Here is a 25,268-nt window from a genome sequence, read left to right as displayed (position 1 = left end):
AAAAAAAATCTATTTTGGAAGTTGGCAACCTCTGCTGTCTCCATGGACAGACATGTTCGAGTCAAGGGGTGGTACCCAGGTTGTTTTAGTAACACTACTCTGGCAACCCCATGTGCAGACCACTAGTGTGTAGTCACTGTGCAATAAGCTGCTGTCTTGGGGAATTGATGGGAATAATAAATGAAGTCATTGTTTTGAGGGTGATTTACAGACAGGACCAGTTTGCTTATCATTGACCAAAGTAAATGGAGCATTTCCAGGTCATCACTGGATGATTCCCTTGAATCTGGGCTAAAGGCAGTAAGATGTTCTGAGAGTTGCAGGCATCTTGCTCTCTCATAGCCACTGACTTATGTCCACTCTCACCTCACAAGGATGTCATATCTTCCTGCTGAAACTGCCATATCCGAATCAGGATAAACACTTCCTCACTAAGTTCGATAAACTCTGGATTCTGCTTTTCTTTCCCTGATCACCAGATCACTTCTACTTTCTCCAGGACAACTCATCTTACTCCAATAACATGGTGAATGTTGTGTCCCCAGACCCAGCAGCTTCTGGTGAAAATTTGACCACAATAGTGTTAGGAGAAAGGTCATTTTGGAGGCCACTAGGATATAAGTGAGAGTAAAGCTATGGTTGGCCATGGATAGCTGAAAAAACAAAACACAAAACCACAGATAAGTGGGTGTGTATACATAAGTGCGTGCACACACACATATATACACACATCACACATGCACACAGGCATACATATAATCACATGCACACATGTGCGCACACACATGCACACATATCACATGTGCACACAGACATAAAGACAGAGAGACAGGCAGAGACAGAGAGGGAGAGAGAGAGAGAGAGAGAGAGAGAGAGAGAGAGAGAGAGAGAATAATCTAGAATAATGTTTTTCAAAATATATTCTGGGAAACAATCATTCCCACATAATTTCAACCACTTTTCCTTAGATATCATCTTAATGCCAAAAGAGGGTGGAAAAGCAAGACGGCCTGGAAGGTGAAAGGGTGCCCTGACTCCCATGATCCTTCTGTTCAGAGAACAAAGGGTGCCGATCACCAGCTCTTGACCCTCCTGACAGAAGCATTACATTCACTAAAGAACCTCAGCCTTAGGAACTTTGAGTGAGTCTCTTTCAGAAAAATATTTCACTAACTCAACATTCAAGTGCCCACCAAAGCAGTTCCTTTCCTCCCACGGTCTCCCACCACTAGGCACTCAGGTGGCTTTGGATGGAGGTCAACGTGAATTCTCAGGGACGAATTGCTGGTGGGTATATGTTCTGACTCCTGCAGGGTGAGGGGTTCTATAGCTCCAGAGATCATGTGGAAGGAACCTCAGACGAAGGAACCAGTTGGGGCCCTTGGGTCACTGAGGTCACTGAATCCATTGGAGTGGTCCTCATAGGACCTGGACTTCACTTTCATGAAAGCAGTGGTTCTAAAGCCTCAAGTGCCCATTCTCGGGCTTCCTGCCAGGTCTTACTCTCACTCATCATCCATGTTTTTTGGTCCAACTGAATACAACAACCAAGACCCCAGATCTTCTGAAACTTTAGATAAATGAACGTCACTGTGAAGTGATATAGCCTCAAATATTTCATTCTAGCAATGAGAAAAACAGACACAGAGGCCTTTGCTGACCCAGTGTCCAGCAGAGCTGTCTGGACAGATCGGATTCCTATGTACTTCTTTGGGTGTTTTGATTCATGGAGATTGAGATGAAACCTGAAACCCAGAAAATTCTGTCATAACCCGAACAAAGATAGATATTTGGAAACCCCTAGCAGAGCCCATTCTGTCTCCTACCAGAACTTCCTGCTCTTCTATTAACACAGGAGAGCTTGCTAACCTTGGAATTGCTTTCGGTTGCATTGACTAAGGCCTCCTGCCATCCAGGATGTAAGGTGTCCTTCCCTGGCAAACCTGTGCACCGCTGGTAAACATAGTAATACTGCTACTGATTTTTCCCCTTGATTTTTTAATATAACACATAAAAATTGTATATTCTAATGGAGCAGCATATATTATCACTTCACATCCATATGTTAAATCAGGTTACGCATATTTCAACTTCTCAAATATTTATCATCTCTTTATGCTCAAAACATTCAAAATGCTTCCTCTATCTTTTTGAAATGCACAGTCACTTTCTGTAATCTATAGGCAACTACCTGTGCTGTGTTCCCTACTCTTTATGACTATGGTGTAGTAACCATCGGTAGATTTACTGCTTACCCCTGCAGTCTTCCCATCCTCTGGCGGGCGTATCACACCATTCTCACCTACACTCCTGTGAGATCAACATGTTGAGAGCCCATGTGTAAGTGAGATGAGGCAGTGTGTGTCTTTTGTGTCTGGCTTATTTCGCTCAACATAACGATTCTAGTTCTGTCTATGGTGTTGCATACCACATGGTTTATCCTTGTTTTCATTTTAGGGTATCTGTGTGTGTGTGTGTGTGTGTGTGTGTGTGTATGTGTGTGTGTGTGCAAGTGTGTGTGTGAGAGTGTGTGTGTATGTGTGTGTGTGTGCAAGTGTGTGTGTGAGAGTGTGTGTGTATGTGTGTGTGCAAGTGTGTGTGCAAGTGTGTGTGTGTGTGTGTGACTGTGCACACGTGCACATGTATGTAAACCTCAGGTGCCAGCACTTAGGAGCCATCCATCTTTATCTGGAGACAGAATCTGTCAGTAGGACTAACCAATTAGACTAGACAGGCTGGCCAGTGAGTCCTTTTACATCGACTCTGGGGATGAAACTTATGATGTAATGCTTGGGTGGCAAGCATTTTACCAAGAAAGCTATCTCCCCAGTGTGGGGTCTCACCCTTCTTATGGATGAGCAGTACTCCATTATATACATGTACCACACTCTCTTTGTCTCTTACATATTGATAAACAGCTAGGTCGATGCTGTAAAATAGGCTATTATGAATGGTCCCACATTGAACATGTTCGTGCAGATTTCTCTTTGATGTACAGTTTCGTTTCCTCTAGATATTTACAGTGGCGTTTCTCCATCATGAGACAGTTATATTTTTGACCTTTGTGGAGCTTCCATACAGTTTTTCACAGCAGCTGTCCTAATTTGCATTCCCACCAACCACCAATGGGACGCTAGGGCTCCCTTTTCTCCATGCCCTTGTTCCTTGTCTTTCATCCTTTACTGGGGTGAGATGATGTTTTTCATTGTGGTTGTTATTGGAATTTCTTTTCATATATCTATTGGCTACTTGTACATCTGCTTATACCTATGCCCCTTTAAAATCAGGTTTCATTAACTTTCTGTTGAAGCTTTTAAAATCCTTTATATAGTCTGGATACCAAACTCTTCTCAAAACTTTACAAATTTTTTTTTACCCATTTTACAGGTCATTTATACACTCTTTTTGATTTCCTTTGCTTGGGATGAAGCGTCTTGGTTTGATATGTTAATCTTATGGTCATTTTGGCCAGATACCTAACATGAACAACTTGAAAGAGAATTTACCGGTGCACCGTTTCAAATGTCTCTGCCTGCTCTTGGTGTCTACCACAGAAGCAGAAATGTGTGGGTATGAAAGGCTACTATTTCCCATGCCTCACAGTGGACAGGAAGCAGAAAAATATCGAGATGGGACTGCTTTACTCCCCCGATACTTGCATCCTGAGGTATGTCCCACATCTTAAAGTTCCCAGAACTTTCCAAAACTGTGTCCCATCTACAGGCCAAGGATTCAAAGCATCAGCCTACAGGGATAATTACACTAAAACAGTAGTCCTTGTAAGAGGCTATCCCAACTGTGGAAGCTGCTGTGGTGAGTATTTTGAAGATCAAGATCTGATAGAAATTCCGGGCAGCAACTTTGAATATTTTTCTGCATAAAAACAAAATCAGAGGAGGAAGTGCACAATCTAAATACAGCACCCTGATGCTGCTGGAAGGGGTCAGGGTGCCGCTTGGCCCCACACATGACCACATGCCTACAGGTGATAGCATTTGGATGCTAGAACCATACTCTGGAGCCACCCATCCATGTAAACCATGTGATAGAACCTGGGGACGTGCCTATGGCAACTGTGCAAATACCCTTCTTACCCAGCCAAGTCTCACAGGAACAAAATAACCTGGGTGTCTTACGGTCCTAAGGAGAAGACATCGAGACTGCACAGGGTTCCTGGCACCATCAGGAGCACGGCATAGTTGGCATATGAAGAATACTGGGAGCTCCCCCTCTTTCCCCTGTTGAGCATTTTTCTTGAAGAATAAAAACATACAAAGGAAGAGAGGGGGAAAGGATTTAGGAAGCCTTACACTCATAACCTCTGTTACCTGACCCAGGTCTACCAGACGTGGCAGCGTTTGAGAATGCTGCACATTGCTGCCTTGTGCGCTCAAATGTGAGCACAGTGCCTGCCAACCTGTGGAGTAGGCTATTAATGCTAAGGCATCTTTACAATCTGACACCAATTCATTATGCTTTATGAAAACCAGCCACTTCTTTTTTGGTCATGTTATTTTTGGTCAAACTAGAAAATCCCAGCCACAGATGACACCCTGAGGCTGGAATGTGAGCACCAGGGCCTTAGCATCAGGTGACAGAGACAAAGAGCTTCCTTCATCCCCAGTTCTCCTGTATCAGGAGAGGCATGTTAGGGCTTGGCCTCCTGATCCAGCTCAGGAGAACTCAGTCTTGCAGGGCCATCTTGCAAGTAAAGGGAGAAAGCCACAAAAGACAAGATGTCAACAGTCCTCAAGTCCTTGGATCTAAGAAAGAAGTGAAACACACACACGAGGTGGTGGTGAAGTCCAGACTGCGGTTATAGGTGTCGGCAAGGCAGGACAAGCAGAGGGACAGGAGTACTTGTGCCAGAGGATAGGAAAACAGGCATTCTGCAGCAGAAGGCACAGCTGGAGGACAAAGAGTGCACACGGGACATGTGCGACTAGTGAGGAGAGGTGAGAGGCAAGCACAGACTTTGCCAAAGGCCAAGGAGCACAGAGGCACGTGGTCTCAACCGTAGACGGACTCCATTTCTCTCTCTGAAGCCATAGCACCAGATGGATGGCAAGAGACACCCCCTCCCAAGTCCCGCAAAACACCAGCAGAGGAGTCTATTCTTGTGCTCCTGAAGGAGAATTCACACTAAGACACAAGTAAACCGAGCTGGTAGTGAAGACCCATTTCAGTGGGTGACTGACTAACCTCTAAGACCAGCTAAACACTGGTAGTAAGGAAGGCTCATGCTGGGGTGAACAAAACTCGTGAACCAGGACCTTTAATGGTTGCTACTCGTGACAGTTTCTGGAACAGAAGCCTGATAAACTGCATTTCTGTGTCTTCTTGCCCTGGATATGTTCTAGAAGTTTGTTATCCAGGCAATTCCTAGGAACTAGGCCTTGAGGATCTGCCAAGTGTTAGCCTTCGTCAGCCTAGCACTCATGCCTGAGTAAAGCCTGGTATGGACTGCCCTGCTCACAGTGCATGGGATCTTGCATCGTGCTGACACCCGGGGCCACTAACCTGGCAATAACTGTGCTGCTTAAGGTTGGACAGACAGACAGTTTCTTAACCATGAAGGCTGACACTAAACTGGATTACCTTCACTCCCGCTATGCTATCTCATAGAGTTGGTATGCCCCAGACTTACTCTAAGGCCAGAAATTGTGAGAACACTACACTAGGACTGACCCACGGGTCTCTGCAGGATGCCAGGGGAGCTGAGAAACTCCAACCATGAAGTCCATATTGCACACGGGTGCTTAGTTTCTACCAGCACCGAGTCTCGATGTGGTGGGCCTCACCGGGCTCCGAAACAAAGCATTTGCAGCTTTGATGCCTCACTCCCTAGCTATTCTACCAAGGAGAAGAGGCCTAACCCCAGTGAATCAGGCTATGGGTGTCGGTCTGGTGGGAGTAGAGTCCCAGGCACCTTTCCATTACCAGGTTAGGCCATGATGGACAGTCCAGAACGGGGTTTCAAGTCTAAAACCTGAACTCAGTCCTCTCTCCCTCTCGCTAAGCGGCATGCCAGACTGCCGGTGGTTGAAGAAGGTTTGTTGCAGGCAATCCATTCTGCCTTCTTCCAGATGTGTTTCTATCTCCTACTGTGGCCTTGGTTTCCTCAGCAGTTGTGGAGGCCATCCGGGGCATAAGCTGATGTTGAACGCGACGCTTCGGTGGAGAGGATCCTCTTTGGTCGTCATCTTGCCCATCTCTGATACCGTGACTCGCAGACGACAGTAGTAGGATTTTCAAAGCAGAACTGAGGAGACAAAAGGAGAAAGGACAGGAGGAGGAGATTCTGGGAAAAACCACACATGAAATCCTTATAAGGAAGGGGAACAAATATCAGGAAGAAAAAAAAAAGTTTGGTATAACTCCCTGTTGCTAAAAGCTATCAGAAACTGAAAATGTTTACTCTTTTTAAAAAAAACTGCCAGTGAAAGGCATTTGCTAATTATTTTTATAAAAACATTTGCCTTAAATGCCACATAAAATGTTTGCTTCTGTGCTGTAAATATCTAATAATAAAGATATTTATAGCACTTTCTGATGTATTTGAAACGAGGTGTTGTATGTAATGAATAAACATTTTTATAGCCCTTAATGCCAATTTTAACAAACCTCCACCACAAAGGCTTTTGATCTCACTAAAGAAAAAATAACCTTATAACATTTGGAGCCCAACCTTGCCAGCCTAGTTCTCCAAGAACAAACAAGCTACCATGTCATGCTAAATTGGACGGTAGTTATAAGACAACCCAAGATTTTAGTAGCTCGACACACTTGACTACACTTTTTTTCACTTATAGATGTGTTAAATGTGAGCCAGCCTGGGAGTTCTGTGGACCCCTGTATCCTAGAATGTGAAGGCCACATGTCTTACCAGGCTTTTTCAAGAACTGGGCTGGATAGGTGGCTCAGTGGCCAAGAGTATACAGTGTTCTGGAGAGCCTAAGTGGTGACCTGTATCTCCAGGTCTAGACAATTGTTTAACACAACCATCCTTCACCCTCTTCTGGCCTTCATAGGCAGCTTCAACCACGTGCACACACACACACACACGCACACACACACATATACACACACAAATAGACACAGACAGACACATAATTTAAAGCATAATAATTAAAAAACAAAAAACAACTGGTAACTTGGCTATAGTCCACCCTCTTTTACCTTCTCTTAGATTATGGATTTCTTATGTGAATGTTGTTCTTTCAAGAACTGGCTGCCTTTGATGATTCACTCTGCCAGAACGTTCTTTCCCACCTCCTCTGCCTACTCACGTTCTACCTGCTTTCTTTGCCGCCCTAGAGGATTTCCTTCTGGATGGGTTGCCTAAAAATGACAGCACCCTGCTCTGCCTCCCAGCTGTCCCTGGATGGCTCCAGGGACACATCTCATGTCCTGTAGTGGGTGGTGATGACCCCAGAGCATCTCTGCCCAGCTGACTCACAATGCCTTTGCAAAAACTTGCCAGCGTATTAGAGGTATTCAATAAGCAATGCTAAAAAGAATTCATGAACAAGCAGAAATGAATGCACATGTTAACGGGTAAATGGGTGGAGCTCTCCAGCATCTGCTTAAATGGAAGACCCCCTTTCCCTCCAGATGAGCTCCCACAGTATTCCTGTTCCTTTCATGATACCTTTCCTAGCCCCACAGGTCTACAGTGAACACAAAAACGGAGCAACTGGGTAGAGGTCAGAGTTGGTAAGAACTGCCCCAACTAAAAGAGGATTCGTACAGGAATCAGCAAGAAACAGGGGTACCCAGATGCTTAAGGAAGTGGCTCACTGATTAGGCCACTGCTAGTAAAAAAACCAAAAACCAAAAAACAAACAGTAACTAATGACTCTGTATCTAATACTCACAGAGAAAGGTGACCATTGTGAGTATGGTCAGGTGAATCTCACTCATCACCAGTGATGGGAGCATCCCATCAAGAAACCACAGGACCAGTGACGCGAAGAGCCCTTCCCCTTCCAGTCAGAACATACCACTTTAATAGAAAAGCCAGAGAAGCAAGAAGAGAGGAGAGGGGTTGGGGATTTAGTTCAGTGGTAGAGCGCTTGCCTAGCAAGTGCAAGGCCCTGGGTTCAGTCCCCAGCTCCGAAAAAAAGAAAAAAGAAAAAAAAAAGAAGAGAGGAGAAAGGAGAGTGTGCACTTCAAAGAGAGAAGAGGAATTGTAACTGCAGGAGGCCAGCTCTGGGAAACTGAAGCGCGCGCGTGCGCACACACACACACACACACACACACACACACACACACACACACACGAATGAACAATATTTCCTGACATTCACAACTTTCTCATGTGATCAGATAGACAAAGAGTATTTGCCTATTCTGAGACATGAAGAGGACTCTTCCTAGGTGTAGCACAAAGGAAACAGGTACAGAGAGGGCCTTGCTTGGACCTTAGCTACTCCTCAATGTGTGGGTCTCTCTGGGTGGAATAATGGAAGGGGAGAGCTGTCACCTTCTCAAGGTCGGGAAAGTACAGTTCGGGCTAGCACCATTCCTTGCACCTCAGCCTGAACCACGGCCACTCTCTAAAGCCCCTTCTTTGAACCTGTAGAGGATATGGTTGGCTTCCTTCCAGTGGGAGTGACTCCTGCTACGGTCAAAGCTGAGAATCCAGGGGTTTAGAAAGAGCAGCACCTGCTGTTGCCATGCTGCCAGAGCTCTGAGAACAAGTCCCATCCTATCATCCGGTTGCCAATGGCAATGAATATGGAAAAAAAACCCACTCGTGAAGAACCCATAGTGGACTTGGAAACTATAGACCCTACCTGTTGTTAAGTCTGATGGGGAATGCGTGAGAGGGAGAGACAGGAAGTTGGTTAGAGAGGCATGTAAGCATGTAAAAACCTTAGCATGCTGTAGGCAGTCATGAAGACAGGGTCCCAGGGGAGTCTGTGGGGAAGCCTTTACGAAGAGAAGCAGCTCTTGCCCACAGGATATGAGAGCTGCTATTTGGGGTCTGTAAACTCTATCAACCATAACAAGAGAATGGCATTAAACATCAGGCAGGATCAAGAGAAAGGCTCTGAAGGGCTTGTGGCTCATCGTAGTTTTAGTCCAACTAAGTTATCTCCTAATTCCATACTCTCTTCCTGAGTTCCACGTGCTGACCCTGGAAATGGGATACATACTGGGTGTTAGGTCAGACAGTTGGAAGGAAGGAAGGAAGGAGGGAAGGAAGGAAGGAAATATCTGGATTTTGATTGGTCTGAAAGATTTGGAAATAGCTTCCACTGTCACTCAACATTCTTGTACAGAGTCTTGTGACCTTGCAGAAATACAAACTATTCTGCAAATGTTTATCTATGTCCTTGCTTGCTTTGCTTCAGGTCCCAGAAAACAGTGATGAGCACAGCGGTCATTCCTTTTAAAGGGCTCAAGTGTCTGGTGGGGGGATGGGAGGAGGGTAACAGTGGAGTAAGGAGATGGCTTCTCGTGGGAAAGCAGTAGGGTGACTGCCATTGATCAACTGCAGAGCCTGGAGTGGCCACGTGACCTCTCTGTGCCTGGTTTTCATCATAAATGAAATCATAGTAGCACTCATGCCCTTGGGATGATGCAAGGGTTACACGAATAAACATGTGCTCAGAACAGTGCAGGACACGTGTGGTCAGAAGAGTTTGCTCTTGTGCTCTTAGCATTACTCTGACTGTGTTGACCACTAGTGAGGAAGACATTCTTTAACGGTGTGCTTCGCCAAACCAGAAAGCCCTCTGTGAGGAGGTCACCCAACATGAGCAGTGGCAAATGGCTAGGGGCATTAGAGGACCTGGGATGTGGAGAAGGGAAAAGAAAGGGGGGCAGAGGTTGCACACGCAGGTGGCATGTGGCAGAGCCCAGCAAGTAGAAAGCAGAGACCAGTGTCCTTTAGTTGTAGAGGTGATTTTGAAGATGAGACCAAGGGCTAAATATAAATTATAGAGTCTAACAACTCATGTTAAGGAATTTGGATTTTTAAAAATCCACTTACAAAACGATTATTTCTGGGGTGTTTTTTAAGCTTTGGTAGGAAAAGTGAGCTGAACAAGGGAACCAAGGACGTTCTACTTCATGGTCAGTCCCTGCTAATAAGAATGGAAAGTTAAGTGTGACTGATATTCCGAAGGCACATGGCCTTGGCTACTGCATATCTCCTCTGAGATTTTCGTTGTTGATGCTGGTTGTTGGGATGTGAAGTGGATCCCCTCAACCCACGTCCCAGAATTATAATCTGCCTCTCCAGTGGTTATTGTCATATATACTAACGATCTAGACAGCTGGTCACTCAGGGGACAGCTCCTGATTAACTCACTTCAGTAATTCTCCACACTTCCCGTTGATTGGCCTCAGTAAGGATGTGCACTTGCCAAAACTCTCACCAGAGATAATGAGGGAACAAAGGAGGCTTCTGGGAAAAGTGCTCCTCACTAAAAACAAAACACAAGATGCCACGATGCTTTCTTTCTCTCTACACAAGGACTCCAAGAATCACACGTCTGTTAGCATGCCCCAAAATGCGTAAGATGTCCATATGTATATAGTATAGTTAGATTAGATCGTTCAGTGGAAAATCAAAGATTTCTAGCAACTTTTTAAAATGGGGGTAGGGAGTTTGTGACATTTTGAGCAGATTGGAAAACTATGTCAGATGAATTGGCATTCATTTGGCTCCCCCAAATGATCAAAATAAGCATATATACCACAAAAGTCATTGCCTCCATGGCACCATGACGACTAACTACTGGACTAGTGATATTGCACACACCCTTCTCTTCTGCATGATGAAAAAGGAAATGCCTATGCCCTGTGTTCCGCCGACAATTCTATGGGTAATCTCAGAGGACCACATACAAAGAGCCTCCCTTAGATGGAACAACTAATTCTTAATTTGTTTCTCGATGAACACTGCCTCCTGGGTCTTCTGCCTTGAAGATTCCATCCCATCTTGCCATCCCTATGATCGCTATATTCCAAATGTAGTTTGTTACTACATTTAGACTGCAGTGCTGGATGCACGAGACTCACAGAATGGACAAAGCGGCTGCCACTAGCATAAGTGAGGTAGCCCGGGAATCTGCTGACCCCGAAAATCCTGCGGAAAAAAATTTCCTTATTAGGCAAATGAGGCTCCGTGTGGAGAAGTACCCACATGGAGGGAAGAGGCACCAGGCATGTCTCATTACGGCTGCCTCACAACGTTCACTACAGATAGTAAATTTTAGTGGCTATATGAGGATTTGAAGATCAGGGTACTTTTAATCTCAAACCACCAGTAAGCCTGCAGTATTTGAAAGTTTAGTCACAGACCTGACATTTTTTTTTTTTTGCATGAGTGAACTTAGCTGAATAGTCCTTTCAGAAGAAAAAGGACCCAAGAGCCTGAAAGTGTGCAGATACATGCACATGTGTACGAGAAGTCCAGAAGTCTGAGAACTGTTCAGCCCACGGTCCCTCAGGTCAGCGCCCCTCTGAGGAACCCTACTCACTTCACCCGCTGTCATGGCCCTCTCACATACTCTGGGTGAAGCATAACTTGTCCTCCCCCCTGAACGATTCAGGCCACCATGAGACTTACAAAGACACCAACCTTCCAAGGAAGCATGCTTACATAGGAATATGCTTTGGGAAGCTGAGATACCCCTCTACACATCTGGAAGGTGGCAGCCTTTGAATTAAAATGTGCCTGCTGCTATTGACTCTTAGACCACTATCTTAAAGCTAAGACCCCAAGAATGTTCTGCTTTCCTTGTTGCCATGACAAAAACACACAACAGAAGCCATTTAAAGCAGAAAGGGGAGGGAAGTTATTTTGGCTCCCAGTTTGGGGTATGGTGCATCATGACAGGAAATACATGGTGGAAGGATCTTGTAGCAGCTGCTAACATCGTGTCTGCCACCAGGACGACACCTCCTGGTGCCCCGCTGGCTTTCTCCAAGCCAGAACTGCAGCTCATGGGTGATCCCACCCATGTTTAGGGTAGGTCTTTCCACACTTCACCAAACCCAGTCTAGAGACAGGCTTATAGGAATGCACAGAGGTTTGTCTTTCAGATTCTAGATCCTGTCAAATTAATCTGTCCGAGCCATCACAAGGAGATGTGAGAGGAAGTAGCTGCCTTGATACCGGAGCAGCTCAAAGAAACTCATGATGTGCTTCTGAGGCATGTGTGAGGCAGCTCTACCCTTCTTGCTGTTCCTGGGGCCCAGCTGGAATCCTTGGCAGCCTAGTGGGAGAGCAGAAGCTCTGGTATAGAAACCCCTGAGACAGGGGCAAGTTGGCTATGCTTAGGGTTGTAGAAGGAATTGAGGTTACTTGGAAAATATAGGGCTGCTTTAAAAAGGATTCAGAAGCTGTCTCCTCCGTGTTCTCCAAACCTGTGGGAACTGGAAGCCATCTCTCAGTGATTACCTACCCGGTGCTGCCAGTTTTTAGCTCCCTAATGTCCTTCAGAGAGCAACCTCTTTCTGTTTTGTCTGACTAACCAGTATGCACAGGAAGCCCACCCTCAACACACACCAGCACACTCAACACTCGACGTAACAGCAACAGGTACACACGCTGAAGGGCGTTCAGACTGTGATATTTTGAGACCTAAATGGTCTAGAAGGGGTTGGGAGGGGGCTGGGGGAGCCTCACCAATCTAAGGAAGTGAGTTCACAGGCTTTGCTCTTGCAAATATCCAGGTTGAGCCCAACAGTCCACCGTGATAGCACACACACACACACACACACACACACACACACACACACACACACCAGGGCTTATTCAAATTCTCAGAGGTTTCACTCAGCTCTTAGCAAGTTATCTAATACGGTGGTCGTGCAGTCCTTTCTTCTACTTAACAGCTAGCTACACACATGCTTCATTTGTTTATGCCTTGGGTATATTTTTGGTTTGTCTGAGTCTTTCACAGTCTTTGAGAAATTAATTCAAAGAGTGAAAAAAATAGTAAGGTAAAGAGCGCTCTCTGTCCTGCTCTGCTCTCTGTGTGCTTCAGCAGGAAATGCATTTCTGACACTTTTAAAATGAGCAATCACATGTATAATCAACTTGGTTAAAACTTCCTTCCTGGTAACTGCAACACTTCCTCTGCATCTGGATATGAAGGGAGCCCCAGAAAAGCAGAAGAGTCTCGAGCAGTGGCCCGGGTAGGTTTGAATTCGTTTTGTTTTCATCCAGTAAACAAATGACCCTTCCTCAGCGTCACCTCCAGTGCTGTGTCAGGTACTACTGATTTCTGTTGTTTGCTCTTGGCTCGGTATGACTTGGAACAGCACCACTTCCTTCTCCGCAAGAATATTTTTGTCTGGAACCATTGCCGGTTCAAGACGAGCCAACCCGGGAGCTGAGTTTCCTCGTCTTGCTGAGCTTGAACTGTGCATATCCACAAAGTTCCGTCCAGCGAGACTTGCAGGTGCCTTAGCTCTCTCTGCTTTTGTTTGTGAGGAAGGGGGTGGCCACAGAACCCATGACGGACAGGCTCCAGAGCCTTACAAGTGCATGCTTGGGAATTCTGTCCAGACAGTGTTTTTGTAAGAGGACAAAGCTGCTTAGTCCCAGCCATGAGGAAACCCAGTGAGTATTTGGTCAGCCTTTTCTGTACCTTGTACCATGATACAGTGTGAACTCCTGCTGGCAGATACTGAGTTATATTTGTATGCTTAAATTTAGACATGTTTTATTTTAAGTTCATGTCGGTATCAATATAGCTTATGGTTCTTTTCTTTGTCGGTTACTCTATAATGTACCAAGAGACCAAAGTGAACGCTTTAAGCTTCCAAGCAACAGTTGTTTGGGACAGTTGGTTTCATTTATTTACTAAGTATAGCTTCATTATATTTTAAGAGGAGGGAGAACTGACTTTTAAAATAGCTTAACCTAAGAATTGTACCTAGGTTGGGATCCAGTGTAACTTGTCCTTCATAGGTTTTAATCAAAATCTCCTTTTGGGTATATAATTGATACTCCACTGTTCTTCAGGAAATAATTAATTATGGATCTAATTAACATCAGTTAGAGAGTAAATGATACTTTCTGAAATATTTTGTCTCATTATTTGAATATTTAGAATATAATGTGGCACCAATGTAGCAATGCTAAGTATTAAAATCAAAGTTTTAATGAATCATTTTTATGAATCATTTTTTTATGGATTATTATTAAGTTTTGGTACTCTGAGCATTCATTATTTGATGGTTTCATTGTTACACTTCAATGCTTTGTAGAGGCCAAATATTTATATATGGGTAATATGATGGGAATAAATTTGTAAATTCCTGCTATGGAGATGAAAGTATTAGGACAAAAAGAAACTGAATTATCGTTTAGGGTCATGGGAGGACAGGAATCATGTCTGCTACTGTGTCTCCTCTAAAGCAGAGGTACACCAAACCAACGGACTCAGTTAAATTACCTAAAAGTTCGTGTTGGGAAAGTTAAGTATGGTGACACCTCCCCCTGCCCTAATATGGCAATGCTCCACATTCCATGATCAAAATGCTGTGTGTCCCCAAGTGGCTTTGATCACAACCTTTACCCATTTCGCTACTCTTGAGTTTTATGAATGGAATGACTAGCTTTCTTATATGAGAAAGAAAAAAAAATGAAAAGAAAGGAGACAGGAAGTTGACAAGGGAGCCTGGGTTCAGACAGTTTGAAAATAGAGAAGATGAAGCAAGATTGGGTGTCTGGGTTGGAGAAGTGTGAGACTGAACAAAGGAAATGCATCGGCTTCTTCTCAAGGCGATGGCCAGGGTCTCATGCGCAACTTAGGGACTAGGCTTTGTCCTCTACTGCGCTGTTTTATGCATCTGTGAGTGTCAGGATACGTACAAACCGTTGCTGTTTTGAGCCAGTAAGTGTTAGACGCTAGATGAGTGTTTTACATATTTTTTGTGCACATGTGTGTAAAGGGTGGTTGCATGTGTGTGGTGTAAACATGCACATGTGCAGGTGCACAAGTACACCTGCAGAGGACAGAGGAGACTCCCTCCACCTTATTCCTTTCCAGACAGTGCACTTTCAGACAGGGTCTCTCCCTGAACCTGGGGCTAGGCTGGTTTCCAGCAAGCCCCAGTGAACTCTCCCATCTCTGCTTTCCTCTCTTCCAACACACACACACACACACACACACACACACACACACACACACACACACACACACAGACAGAGAGACAGAGAGAGAGACAGAGACAGAGACAGAGAGAGACAGAGACAGAGAGGCAGAGACAGAGAGAGACAGAGAGACAGAGACAGAGAGACAGAGACAGAGAGACAGAGACAGAGAGACAGAGACAGAGAGACAGAGAGAGACAGGAGAGAGAGAGACCCACCCCTGGTGGGGGACAATGCTTATGTGGGTGGTAGGGTTTGAACTCTGACCTCATGTTTGTACAGCAAGCACTCTTATCCACTGAGCCATCTCTCCAGCCCCATAATGCTTTACAAAGTTTTAATTAAGACATTATCTCTCTCTCCCTCCCTCCTTCCCTCCCTTCCCCTCCTTCCCTCCCTCTCTCTATCTCTTTCTCTCTGTCTCTCTCTGTCTCTCTCTGTCTCTCTCTCTCTCACACACACACACAACTAAAAAAAATGTGCCAGCATGTTAAAAAAAAAAGTGTACTGCCTTATTTAACTTTTGCCTCCATCATCTAGGCGAAAGTAATCAAATTTACATATAAGAATTGAGCTCAAAGATTAAGTGGGCCACATCACTTAGACAGTGGCTGGCAGAGATTCCTGTCCAGACCCATGCTGTTAAAGACAGCGCTGCCTCCAGCTTTCTTGGTACCTCTAGGCCTTGGGCTCACATCCACCCACCATACTTTCTCTCTGCCATTGTACAGAAAACAGCATCTCTTGACAAAGCTCTGTTTCTCCACTCCCAGGTCACCTAGGGCATGGAGCTGGAGAACTATGAACAACCTGTGGTTCTGAGAGAGGACAACCTCCGCAGGCGCCGGAGGATGAAGCCACGCAGCGCAGCAGGCAGCCTGTCTTCCATGGAGCTCATCCCCATTGAGTTCGTACTGCCCACCAGCCAGCGCATCAGCAAGACACCGGAAACGGCCCTGCTGCATGTGGCTGGCCACGGCAATGTGGAGCAGATGAAAGCTCAGGTGTGGTTACGCGCACTGGAGACCAGTGTGGCTGCGGAATTCTACCACCGATTAGGTCCGGACCAATTCCTCCTCCTCTACCAGAAGAAGGGACAGTGGTATGAGATCTACGATAGGTACCAAGTGGTGCAGACCCTAGACTGCCTACGTTACTGGAAGATGATGCACAAGAGCCCCGGCCAGATCCACGTGGTACAGCGACATGTACCTTCTGAGGAGACCCTGGCTTTCCAGAAGCAGCTCACCTCCCTGATTGGCTACGACGTCACTGACATCAGCAACGTGCACGATGATGAGCTAGAATTCACTCGCCGCCGTCTGGTTACGCCCCGCATGGCTGAAGTGGCTGGCCGGGATGCCAAACTCTATGCCATGCACCCTTGGGTGACCTCCAAACCTCTTCCAGACTACCTGTCAAAAAAAATTGTCAACAATTGCATTTTCATTGTCATCCATCGTGGTACCACCAGTCAAACCATCAAGGTCTCCGCAGATGATACTCCTGACACCATCCTTCAGAGCTTCTTCACCAAGATGGCCAAGAAGAAGTCCCTAATGAATATCCCAGAAAGTCAAAGTGAGCAGGATTTTGTGCTGCGGGTCTGTGGCCGTGATGAGTACCTAGTAGGTGAAACGCCCCTCAAAAATTTCCAGTGGGTGAGGCAGTGCCTCAAGAACGGAGAGGAAATACACCTGGTGCTCGACACGCCTCCAGACCCGGCCCTAGATGAGGTGAGGAACGAAGAATGGCCGCTGGTGGATGACTGCACTGGAGTCACCGGCTACCATGAGCAGCTGACCATCCATGGCAAGGACCACGAGAGCGTTTTCACAGTGTCTTTGTGGGACTGTGACCGAAAGTTCAGGGTCAAGATCAGAGGCATTGATATCCCTGTCTTGCCTCGGAACACCGACCTCACTGTTTTTGTGGAAGCAAATATCCAGCATGGGCAACAAGTCCTCTGCCAAAGGAGAACCAGCCCTAAGCTCTTCACAGAAGAGGTGCTCTGGAATGTGTGGCTGGAGTTTGGCATTAAAATCAAAGACTTGCCCAAAGGGGCCCTACTGAACCTACAGATCTACTGCTGCAAAACCCCATCACTGTCCAGTAAGGCTTCCGTAGAGACGCCAGGCTCCGAGTCCAAGGGCAAAGCCCAGCTCCTCTATTACGTGAACTTGCTGTTGATAGACCACCGCTTCCTCCTCCGCCATGGGGGCTACGTGCTCCACATGTGGCAGATATCTGGGAAGGCAGAGGAACAGGGCAGCTTCAATGCCGACAAGCTCACCTCCGCAACCAATCCTGACAAGGAGAACTCAATGTCCATTTCCATCTTGCTGGACAACTACTGTCACCCCATTGCTTTGCCTAAGCACCGGCCTACTCCGGACCCAGAAGGAGACAGAGTTCGAGCTGAAATGCCCAATCAGCTTCGAAAGCAATTGGAGGCAATCATAGCCACAGATCCACTTAACCCCCTCACAGCAGAGGACAAAGAATTGCTCTGGCATTTTAGATATGAAAGCCTGAAGCATCCAAAGGCATACCCTAAACTATTCAGCTCAGTAAAGTGGGGACAGCAAGAAATTGTTGCCAAAACATACCAGCTATTAGCCAGAAGGGAGATCTGGGATCAAAGTGCTTTGGATGTTGGCTTAACCATGCAACTCCTGGACTGCAACTTTTCAGATGAAAACGTAAGGGCCATTGCAGTTCAGAAACTGGAGAGCTTGGAGGACGATGACGTTTTACATTACCTTCTCCAGCTGGTGCAGGTAGGGGCTGGTGGTTAGCAGGAACTGTGCTCTCCCCGAGAGCTCATTTGCATGTACACAGGCACCCCCTTCCGTAGTCATACTGCACTCTTTGTTCAGTTTCATGATCAGTCAGCCTGGTGCCGATGAAGCCACGTCAAAAAGTAGTAAACGCTTCCATTGACATTATTTTTACTGTCTTTGAGGGTTCGCCAGCAAGCATTTGAAAGACACCAGTGCTGCCTTTCATGGTTTAGAAGAATCGTCCCAGTGGAAATTACATAGTTCTCATTATTTTAATGATAGACTAAACTAGTTGCAAATTTCCTTGAGCCAAGGCTCATGATTTATGGGGTGTGTGTGTCTGTGTGTGTGTGTGTGTGTGTGTGTGTGTGTGTGTGTGTGTGTGAGAGAGAGAGAGAGAGAGAGAGAGAGAGAGAGAGAGAGAGAGAGAGAGAGAAAGAGAGAGGAGAGAGGTCAAATTAGATTTGGATTTGCGTTTTATGCCTATGGAAATTGAGATACAGGGGCACTGAGTTATGTGTCCAGGACCACATATTTAAAAAGCAGTGGACTAAAATTAAAGGGCTGACTGACTCTAGGCTTTATCCTCTTTACAGCCTCAAATATCATGCATGAATGGGGCAGAAGGACAATGCAGGCTGTAGTATTTTAAATCTCTGCCTGTGTTTATTACAATTTATAGAACAATATATTGTCTCTGGATAGAATTTTTAAATACTTTTTTTTAAAACTCCTGAGTATTGTATATACGTATACATTGAAACATGATCATATATACCTATTTCCACTTCAGATTCTCTTCTTGTCCTTATTAATGTGTCTCCCTTTCAAGTTAATGTCATTTCTCCCTATTAACTGCTAAGTCCAATTAGCACTGTCCACATGTCCACCGGTGTAGAGCCTTCCATGCAAGCAAAGGAATCCTACCAGTGGCCACATCTTCCAAAACGAATGATTGCTTTTTCTCTCCTAGAAACTTTCCATTGCTACTAGCTCCTGAATATGGAGTAGGGCCTAGGGATCATCTATCTACCCCATCTATGACAGAACTTTGGCTGGTTTGATCCTGTGCTGGGACTACAGTACTCTGAGTTCATGATGGCTTTCAGGCCTACTCCACAGGGAGAAATGTCATACATGGTACTGTAATCCTGGTCAAAAGCCCAGGGCTGGGGAGGTCATAGGCCCTAGGGTAGAACAAGCTATTGCTCTTTTGCTAAATAGTTGTGCTGAGTAGAATCTGGGTAGCTGCCCTCTTTAAACAGGCATGAAAGTAGTTTCACCCAGTACCCATGATGCTCTCTGGGGTTCTGTGGGGTCAGCAAACAATAAGCCTGAGATTTAGTGGCATTGTTAAAGAGTGATAGTTCTGCTCACTTTAGCGACTCTCAGCTTACTTTGTGTTGCTTGACAAGGGAAAGGGAAGTAAGGGGCAGAGGGAAGAAATGGAGGGAGAGAAATGGTGGTGGGGGAGAAATGGTGGGGGGAGAAATGGGGGGGGAGAAATGGTGGGGGAGAAATGGCATTGTACAGCACAGATTGCTCAGTTGTTAGTTCAACAACCTCTTCAGTAAGAAGACAAACTCTCAGATTTGCTGCAACACACACAAATATGCACAATGTGTTTAATAACAAATTATGAAATTATGACAAGGGCTTCTGGGAAAACCATGGAGTACTAATAGCTAATAGGGGATTGGGTGCACTTAATTGTGATGTGATTAACGCATCTGTGCAAATTTCAGAGCAGGCAATGCTTGATCTAACAATTTTTCATTGTCATCTTCCAAAGTAAACTTCGCAGAATTCAGAGATAAGTAACGTCTTTCTTGGAAATATTTTAGGTGAAAGAGGTCAGTCAGTCTTCATTAATTTTGGCTGTGCTGGCTCCTATTTGAAGAGTGATATTCATTTGTGCAGCGATTTGAAACATTTCCAGCCCCAACTAAATGACTCACTATTGGTTAAAATGGTCTCTTGGTTGCGATCTGCATCACTGTTGTAGAAGTGAAACATGAAGAAAGACCAGCTCTCAGGTTAGAAACCTAAAACACGTTTAAAGTGAGTTCTGTTGACTGAGTAACCACATCTCAGAACTCGATTGAGGTGCAGTTCTATGGTTCCTACTTGACCACACCCAAAAGAAGCACTTTTGAAAGGAGGGCTAAGATTGAAACATTCAGGTCAGTATTGATCAGGTCAAACTGAAACCCAGAGTAAGAACTATGAACATAACAAGAAGACGTTAGGCTCCATATTATGGGCTACAGTGGAAATGTCTTCTGTTCTTTGAAGGAAAAGAAGGCCATTCCTATTTACAAAGGAACTGTTCTAAGATAGTTCATATTAGACTTATATACATTACCTATCTTCTAGCTAAATATTAGACTCACATATGCTACCTTCTAGCTTAATATATGTATTGATAATTAAATAATGTTTGTTGCTTTCAAAGCTATTAGCTATTTCAAGCTTATTGAAAAATAAAATATGAAAAATATACAGGGACCCACCAAGATTTAGTTTATTTTTCCCATTTCATTGGTTATCTTTCTTCAATAATAGAGCTGACATTTCACTTAAGTCAACATCCAACCCCAAACCAACACTATGAAAATGATCAAACAATGAAGACCAAGGTCTGCCTGCCTGGAGAAGCATAGAAAGTCGGGGGTGTTCTGACAATGCTCCGAACCACAGGGTGGCAGGGTGGGAGCTGCTGTTTTCCTACAGTAAGAAGGTGGGAGCTGCTTAAAAGGGAGGCTACATGGTGTTAGGATCTTCACACTTCCACCCGTCTTTGCACCTACTGTCCTTTTGAGGAGTGCTGTATTTCCACAGTCCATTCGCTTTGTAACAACCACCCTTACCTTTTACTTTAAAGAATTCTTATAGCCATGCCTACCTCTACCCTCTCCCTCTCCAATAACTCAAGTCATTCTAACTCAGAGCAAAAGCCTTCCCAACTTCAGTTCTGCCACAACCCAGATTGCAGCACTGTGCTTCATGAGTTCGGGCCTCCAGCCTCAGCATGTTCCTCACCTATTGCAAATGCTAATCAAGTGCCTCCTCCTGCTGCCCTCAGTGTCTGCTAAACGGGGAACTGGATTTCAGTGGCTGGGGAGATTCTTAGCACCTTAGCTGGAAAGACCCAGTGACGTGGAACTGTGGGTTTCCCCCATTTCCTTTCTCCTGACTGACCACCACAAAGTACAGTCCTTCAAACACTGATGTGCTCTTCCTTTAGGCTGTGAAATTTGAACCATACCATGACAGTGCGCTGGCCAGATTCTTGCTGAAGCGTGGCTTGAGAGTAAGTACTTCCACTCCAATAGCAGTGTAACAGTTTTGGCCACTAGGAATTGCCCGGTGGCAATCCCTACAGCATTAGTCACCATGATCTCAACCATCTTGTACCCATCTCAGAACAAGAGAATTGGTCACTTCTTATTCTGGTTCTTGCGAAGTGAGATAGCCCAGTCCAGACACTATCAGCAGAGGTTCGCTGTGATCCTGGAAGCGTACCTGCGCGGCTGTGGCAAGGCCATGCTACAGGACTTCACGCAGCAGGTCCACGTGATTGAGATGTTACAGAAAGTCACCATTGATATCAAATCACTCTCGGCTGAGAAGTATGATGTCAGTTCCCAAGGTACGGTGGCTGCGTTTTCTCAGTTCTCCTTCCAAATGTCATAATTGTTTTGATTCTTCTTTCTGGAATTCAAGTAGTACTTTGTGAAAGGCAGCTAAGAAAACATTTTGGTCTCTTGTCTTCAATGAAGTGAACAGATTTAGAGCTCTCTTACTATAAGGCATGATGTTTTATGACCATAAATGTAAATTCTTACAAATGAAGTTGTGTGTGGGAACTGAGAGAAATTGAAGAACTGTGTGTGGACTGAAGATGTAATTTTCAATAACAGGTCCACACACAAGAAGTTACTTCCAAATCTCCTTTTCCTCATCTTTGAATGCTTTCATGGTGATTTCAAATAGTCAGAATTTGAAGGTAATATTGAGAGATTAGGTTGATCTTAAAATTTTGTCATATGCATACATTTGCGTCTCAGAATAATACACATAGGTCAATCTATGTCACCTTCACATGCACACATGTGTATGTGCATGCACGCATGCACAAACACACACACACACACACACACACACACACACACACACACACACACCTCCTCTCTGTGTCCATTTCCAATCTCTTATCTCTGCTCTACGAAAATTAACCTCTCCTATAAGGTTTGGGTTAACACCACCCTAAGTTGTCATCTTTGACACATCTTTCTGACACAATGAAGTATGATGATTGAACCTAGAGAGTATCTTTTACTTGCTTTATAAACCTAGACCTAGCACTACAGCTTAAAACAGACACAAACATCCCTGCCCAGTGACTTAAGCTTTTAAATATTTTACGTTTCTAACCTTCCCTTTTAATCATTTTCTAGTTCACTGATCATACTACCCCCAAAGCTACTGACGATAGCAGTAACTATCTTACATTTGGGCCGGCCTCTGCCTGTTATCCAGCCAGTGATCTGTACTCTGTGTTTTGCCTTGAGAATTTCGAGGTTGCCACATCTTTTGTACACACCCTAACTTCCTCTTTTGAGAATTTGCAGAACTCTAACCCGGCTCTCGTAAAGAGTGTGTTCAAATGTGTGCTCCACAAACCAGATAGCCATTGAAAGTCTCATAGGCTGGAAAAACGATGGCAGTACCAATCCCTAGGTTCACTCTCAGCACACTCTCTTGACTGGAGGTTTTCACACATGTGTTCACATGTCCTCTGCCTGTGAAGGGACATTTACAGTTAAGCTGTTCACAGTTATCCTGACTTACTTTGCCTACTTGCAATGGTTAGTTCCCCAAAGACAGAACTCTAAATCCCTTTTCCTATTACTAATTTTCATATGCATGGACTTCTCAGGGAATGTGACTCCAGGAAGTGCTGAGATCGTTGACGGTACTGAGAATGTCTTATGCTCACTTAACTCCTGTATGCTTTTCATAATTGCAGTTATTTCACAGCTTAAGCAAAAGCTTGAAAGCCTGCAGAATTCCAGTCTTCCTGAGAGCTTTAGAGTTCCCTATGATCCTGGACTGAAAGCAGGTACCCTGGTGGTAGGTATCAGTGGGATTTCTCTGTCTGTTCCTTTTGTCCTGCAAATGTCTAGCTAGCGTGCTTTGTAGAGCTGGGACCATCACAATGGATCTTTTGGTAGATACAAGAATCTAGAGCATCACCAGATGGGTTCCTGTCAAGATCCTCTGTAATCACTAGCACCCAACATCACAGGACCGGTGGGAGGGTAAATGCCCTCTCACTGTGTTTTAAATCAATTTACTGATGTATTCTTTACACAGCTGTCCACACTGTGAAGTTCAGTGAGTTTTCACAGATAAATGCCTCTATACAACCACCAGCAGAATCAAAACAGTGAACATTCTTCTAGAAATATAACAGAAATTCAATATCAGCTGTCCATATCGTAGGTCCATCTATGCCTCACCTCTCTGACCCCTTCTGTTGATTTAAGTGTCTGTGCGTATGTCAATACCACATAGTGTAACAGACCACTTTGTATGCATGTAAGAATCTTACAGAGGTATACTTCCACTAATGTGCCTCTTCTATGAATTACAAACCCCCCGTGTATTATTCTGCTTTAAACTAGGAAAAGCATGTACAATCCATTGTCATGATTTATATATCAGAAATTACAATATATTGATACAGATTTCAAACTGTTGACTTTCCTTTAAAATTGCATCATAATTTTATCTACTTTTATTTTTATGGGTATGAGTGTTTTGCTTGCCTGACACATCCATGCAATGCCTGAGGAAACCCCAAAAGGGTGACGGATGCCTTGATATTGGAATTGCAGGCTTCCGTGAGCTGCCCTCTGTGGGTGCTGGGAACTGATCCCAGGTCCTCAGCAAGAATAGTGAGTGCGCCTAACTGCTGAGCCTTCCTCCACCTCTGCATTATGTGGGGCATTCACGTTTGTCTAAAACCCATCAAAGGTTTGGTTTATTCTTACGACTGCTGTCACAGTGCTTTGCTTAGATGTGAGGGGCTGGGGCTGAAAGTCCTATGCTCAGGTGCAGATTTTCCATTTACTCCTGTTAAATTTCCCTCAGTTAGATTTGGCCTACATTGGATTCTGGAGTAATGATATTTCAGCCACTGTGGTAGCACCAGAACTCCTTCTTCAAATGAAATCTGAAGAAGGGAATGTGTAAACAGATAGTAGAAAGTGTTCTGAACTATGCACTTTTAGTGGGCGTACCGAGTTTCCACGGGGGCAGGGTGATTAAAATGATAACCTGCCGCTCCCCACGGACTCTCCACAGACCGTTAGAGTTCCTTGGAGTACAGCCTAGGAGCCATTGTTTCAAGGGCTGTGAATTTTCTCACACATAGATAGCCCTTCCAGTTTGGGTGAGAACAACTTCTGTATTTTTATCCAAATATTGAAAACCATTTTCCAGCCAGTTCACCAGCAAGGCTCTACGAGAGAACTGTGCCTCCTCCATGTGTGCTCATCGTATGTGACGGTGTGACCACTCCCTTACAGATTGAGAAGTGTAAAGTGATGGCCTCCAAGAAGAAGCCCCTGTGGCTTGAGTTTAAACGTGCCGATCCTACAGTCCTATCCAATGAAACCATTGGGATCATCTTTAAACATGGCGACGACCTACGCCAAGACATGTTGATCTTACAGGTAGGCTAGTGTGAAGGGAGTGGGGTTATGCAGTTATCTGAAGAAAGAGTGCTGCGCTGGTCTACGACAAACCTTTCTGAGTTTTTGTTTTGTTTTGTTGTTTTCCATATGGTAAACAGCAATCAAGAGGTACCTGATAGGTAAGTTTTACTAGGACCACAGTTCTGTCTGTCCTTTCAAACTTGGGTGGTCCACATTCCCTCTTAGCTAGACACGCTTGCCTTTCCCAGCTTCTTTTTAAACACCCCATTCTACCTGTGGTAGCATAGGCTGTGGGATTATTTGTCTCCTGTTCACTGACATATCAACACACTGGTAGGCATACTCCGTAAATACATATCCTTCGATATTCATACACAAACTCAAGTAATGATTTGATGCAAAAATGATGAGGAGGTTGGTGATCACATAGGCCGGGAAGAGGTGACCAGCAAGGTACCGTCACTGTCCAGGTCAGGTTTTTTAACATTTTTGTGTAAGTCTGTAAATCTTTGCTGTCCAGCTTTTCAAGCCTTATTAAGGAAGGAGGTGAGGGTTTCCAAAACCTAATACAGTTTATTTAGGTAACAAAGTGTACTAATGTGAAGGCAGCCTATTTAAAAACACAATGTTTTCAAT

The 25,268-nt window shown here is 44.8% G+C and overlaps 2 protein-coding genes across 6 annotated transcripts in view; one reads left to right on the top strand and one right to left on the bottom strand.

Annotated features, from left to right (window-relative positions):
* Nucleotides 1-5,258: 5,258 nt before the first annotated feature.
* The window catches only part of LOC120103521 (uncharacterized), a 28,498-nt gene continuing 8,488 nt past the window's right edge, over nucleotides 5,259-25,268 (bottom strand). The window contains exon 4 of one of the 2 annotated variants that reach the window (XM_087554939.1): nucleotides 5,259-6,262. In XM_087554939.1, coding sequence (XP_087411065.1) covers nucleotides 6,016-6,262 — 247 coding nt within the window. In that variant the 3' untranslated portion in view covers nucleotides 5,259-6,015. The remainder of the gene's footprint in view (nucleotides 6,263-25,268) is intronic. The other variant, XM_087554938.1, reaches the window with a different exon arrangement.
* Nucleotides 13,070-25,268, top strand: part of Pik3cg (phosphatidylinositol-4,5-bisphosphate 3-kinase, catalytic subunit gamma) — a 35,246-nt gene continuing 23,047 nt past the window's right edge. The window contains 6 exon segments of one of the 4 annotated variants that reach the window (NM_001371300.3): nucleotides 13,070-13,234; nucleotides 15,898-17,904; nucleotides 21,155-21,220; nucleotides 21,334-21,559; nucleotides 22,940-23,043; nucleotides 24,504-24,650. In NM_001371300.3, the coding sequence (NP_001358229.1) occupies nucleotides 15,910-17,904; nucleotides 21,155-21,220; nucleotides 21,334-21,559; nucleotides 22,940-23,043; nucleotides 24,504-24,650 (2,538 nt within the window). In that variant the 5' untranslated portion in view covers nucleotides 13,070-13,234; nucleotides 15,898-15,909. 4 annotated transcript variants of the gene reach the window in all.

The sequence above is a fragment of the Rattus norvegicus genome, chromosome 6, assembly GCF_021556685.1.
Source record: "Rattus norvegicus strain SHRSP/BbbUtx chromosome 6, alternate assembly SHRSP_T2T, whole genome shotgun sequence".
NCBI classification, from domain to species: Eukaryota; Metazoa; Chordata; class Mammalia; order Rodentia; family Muridae; genus Rattus; species Rattus norvegicus.
Note: the sequence above shows the minus strand (reverse complement) of the source record. Positions and strands in the feature narration are given on the sequence as shown.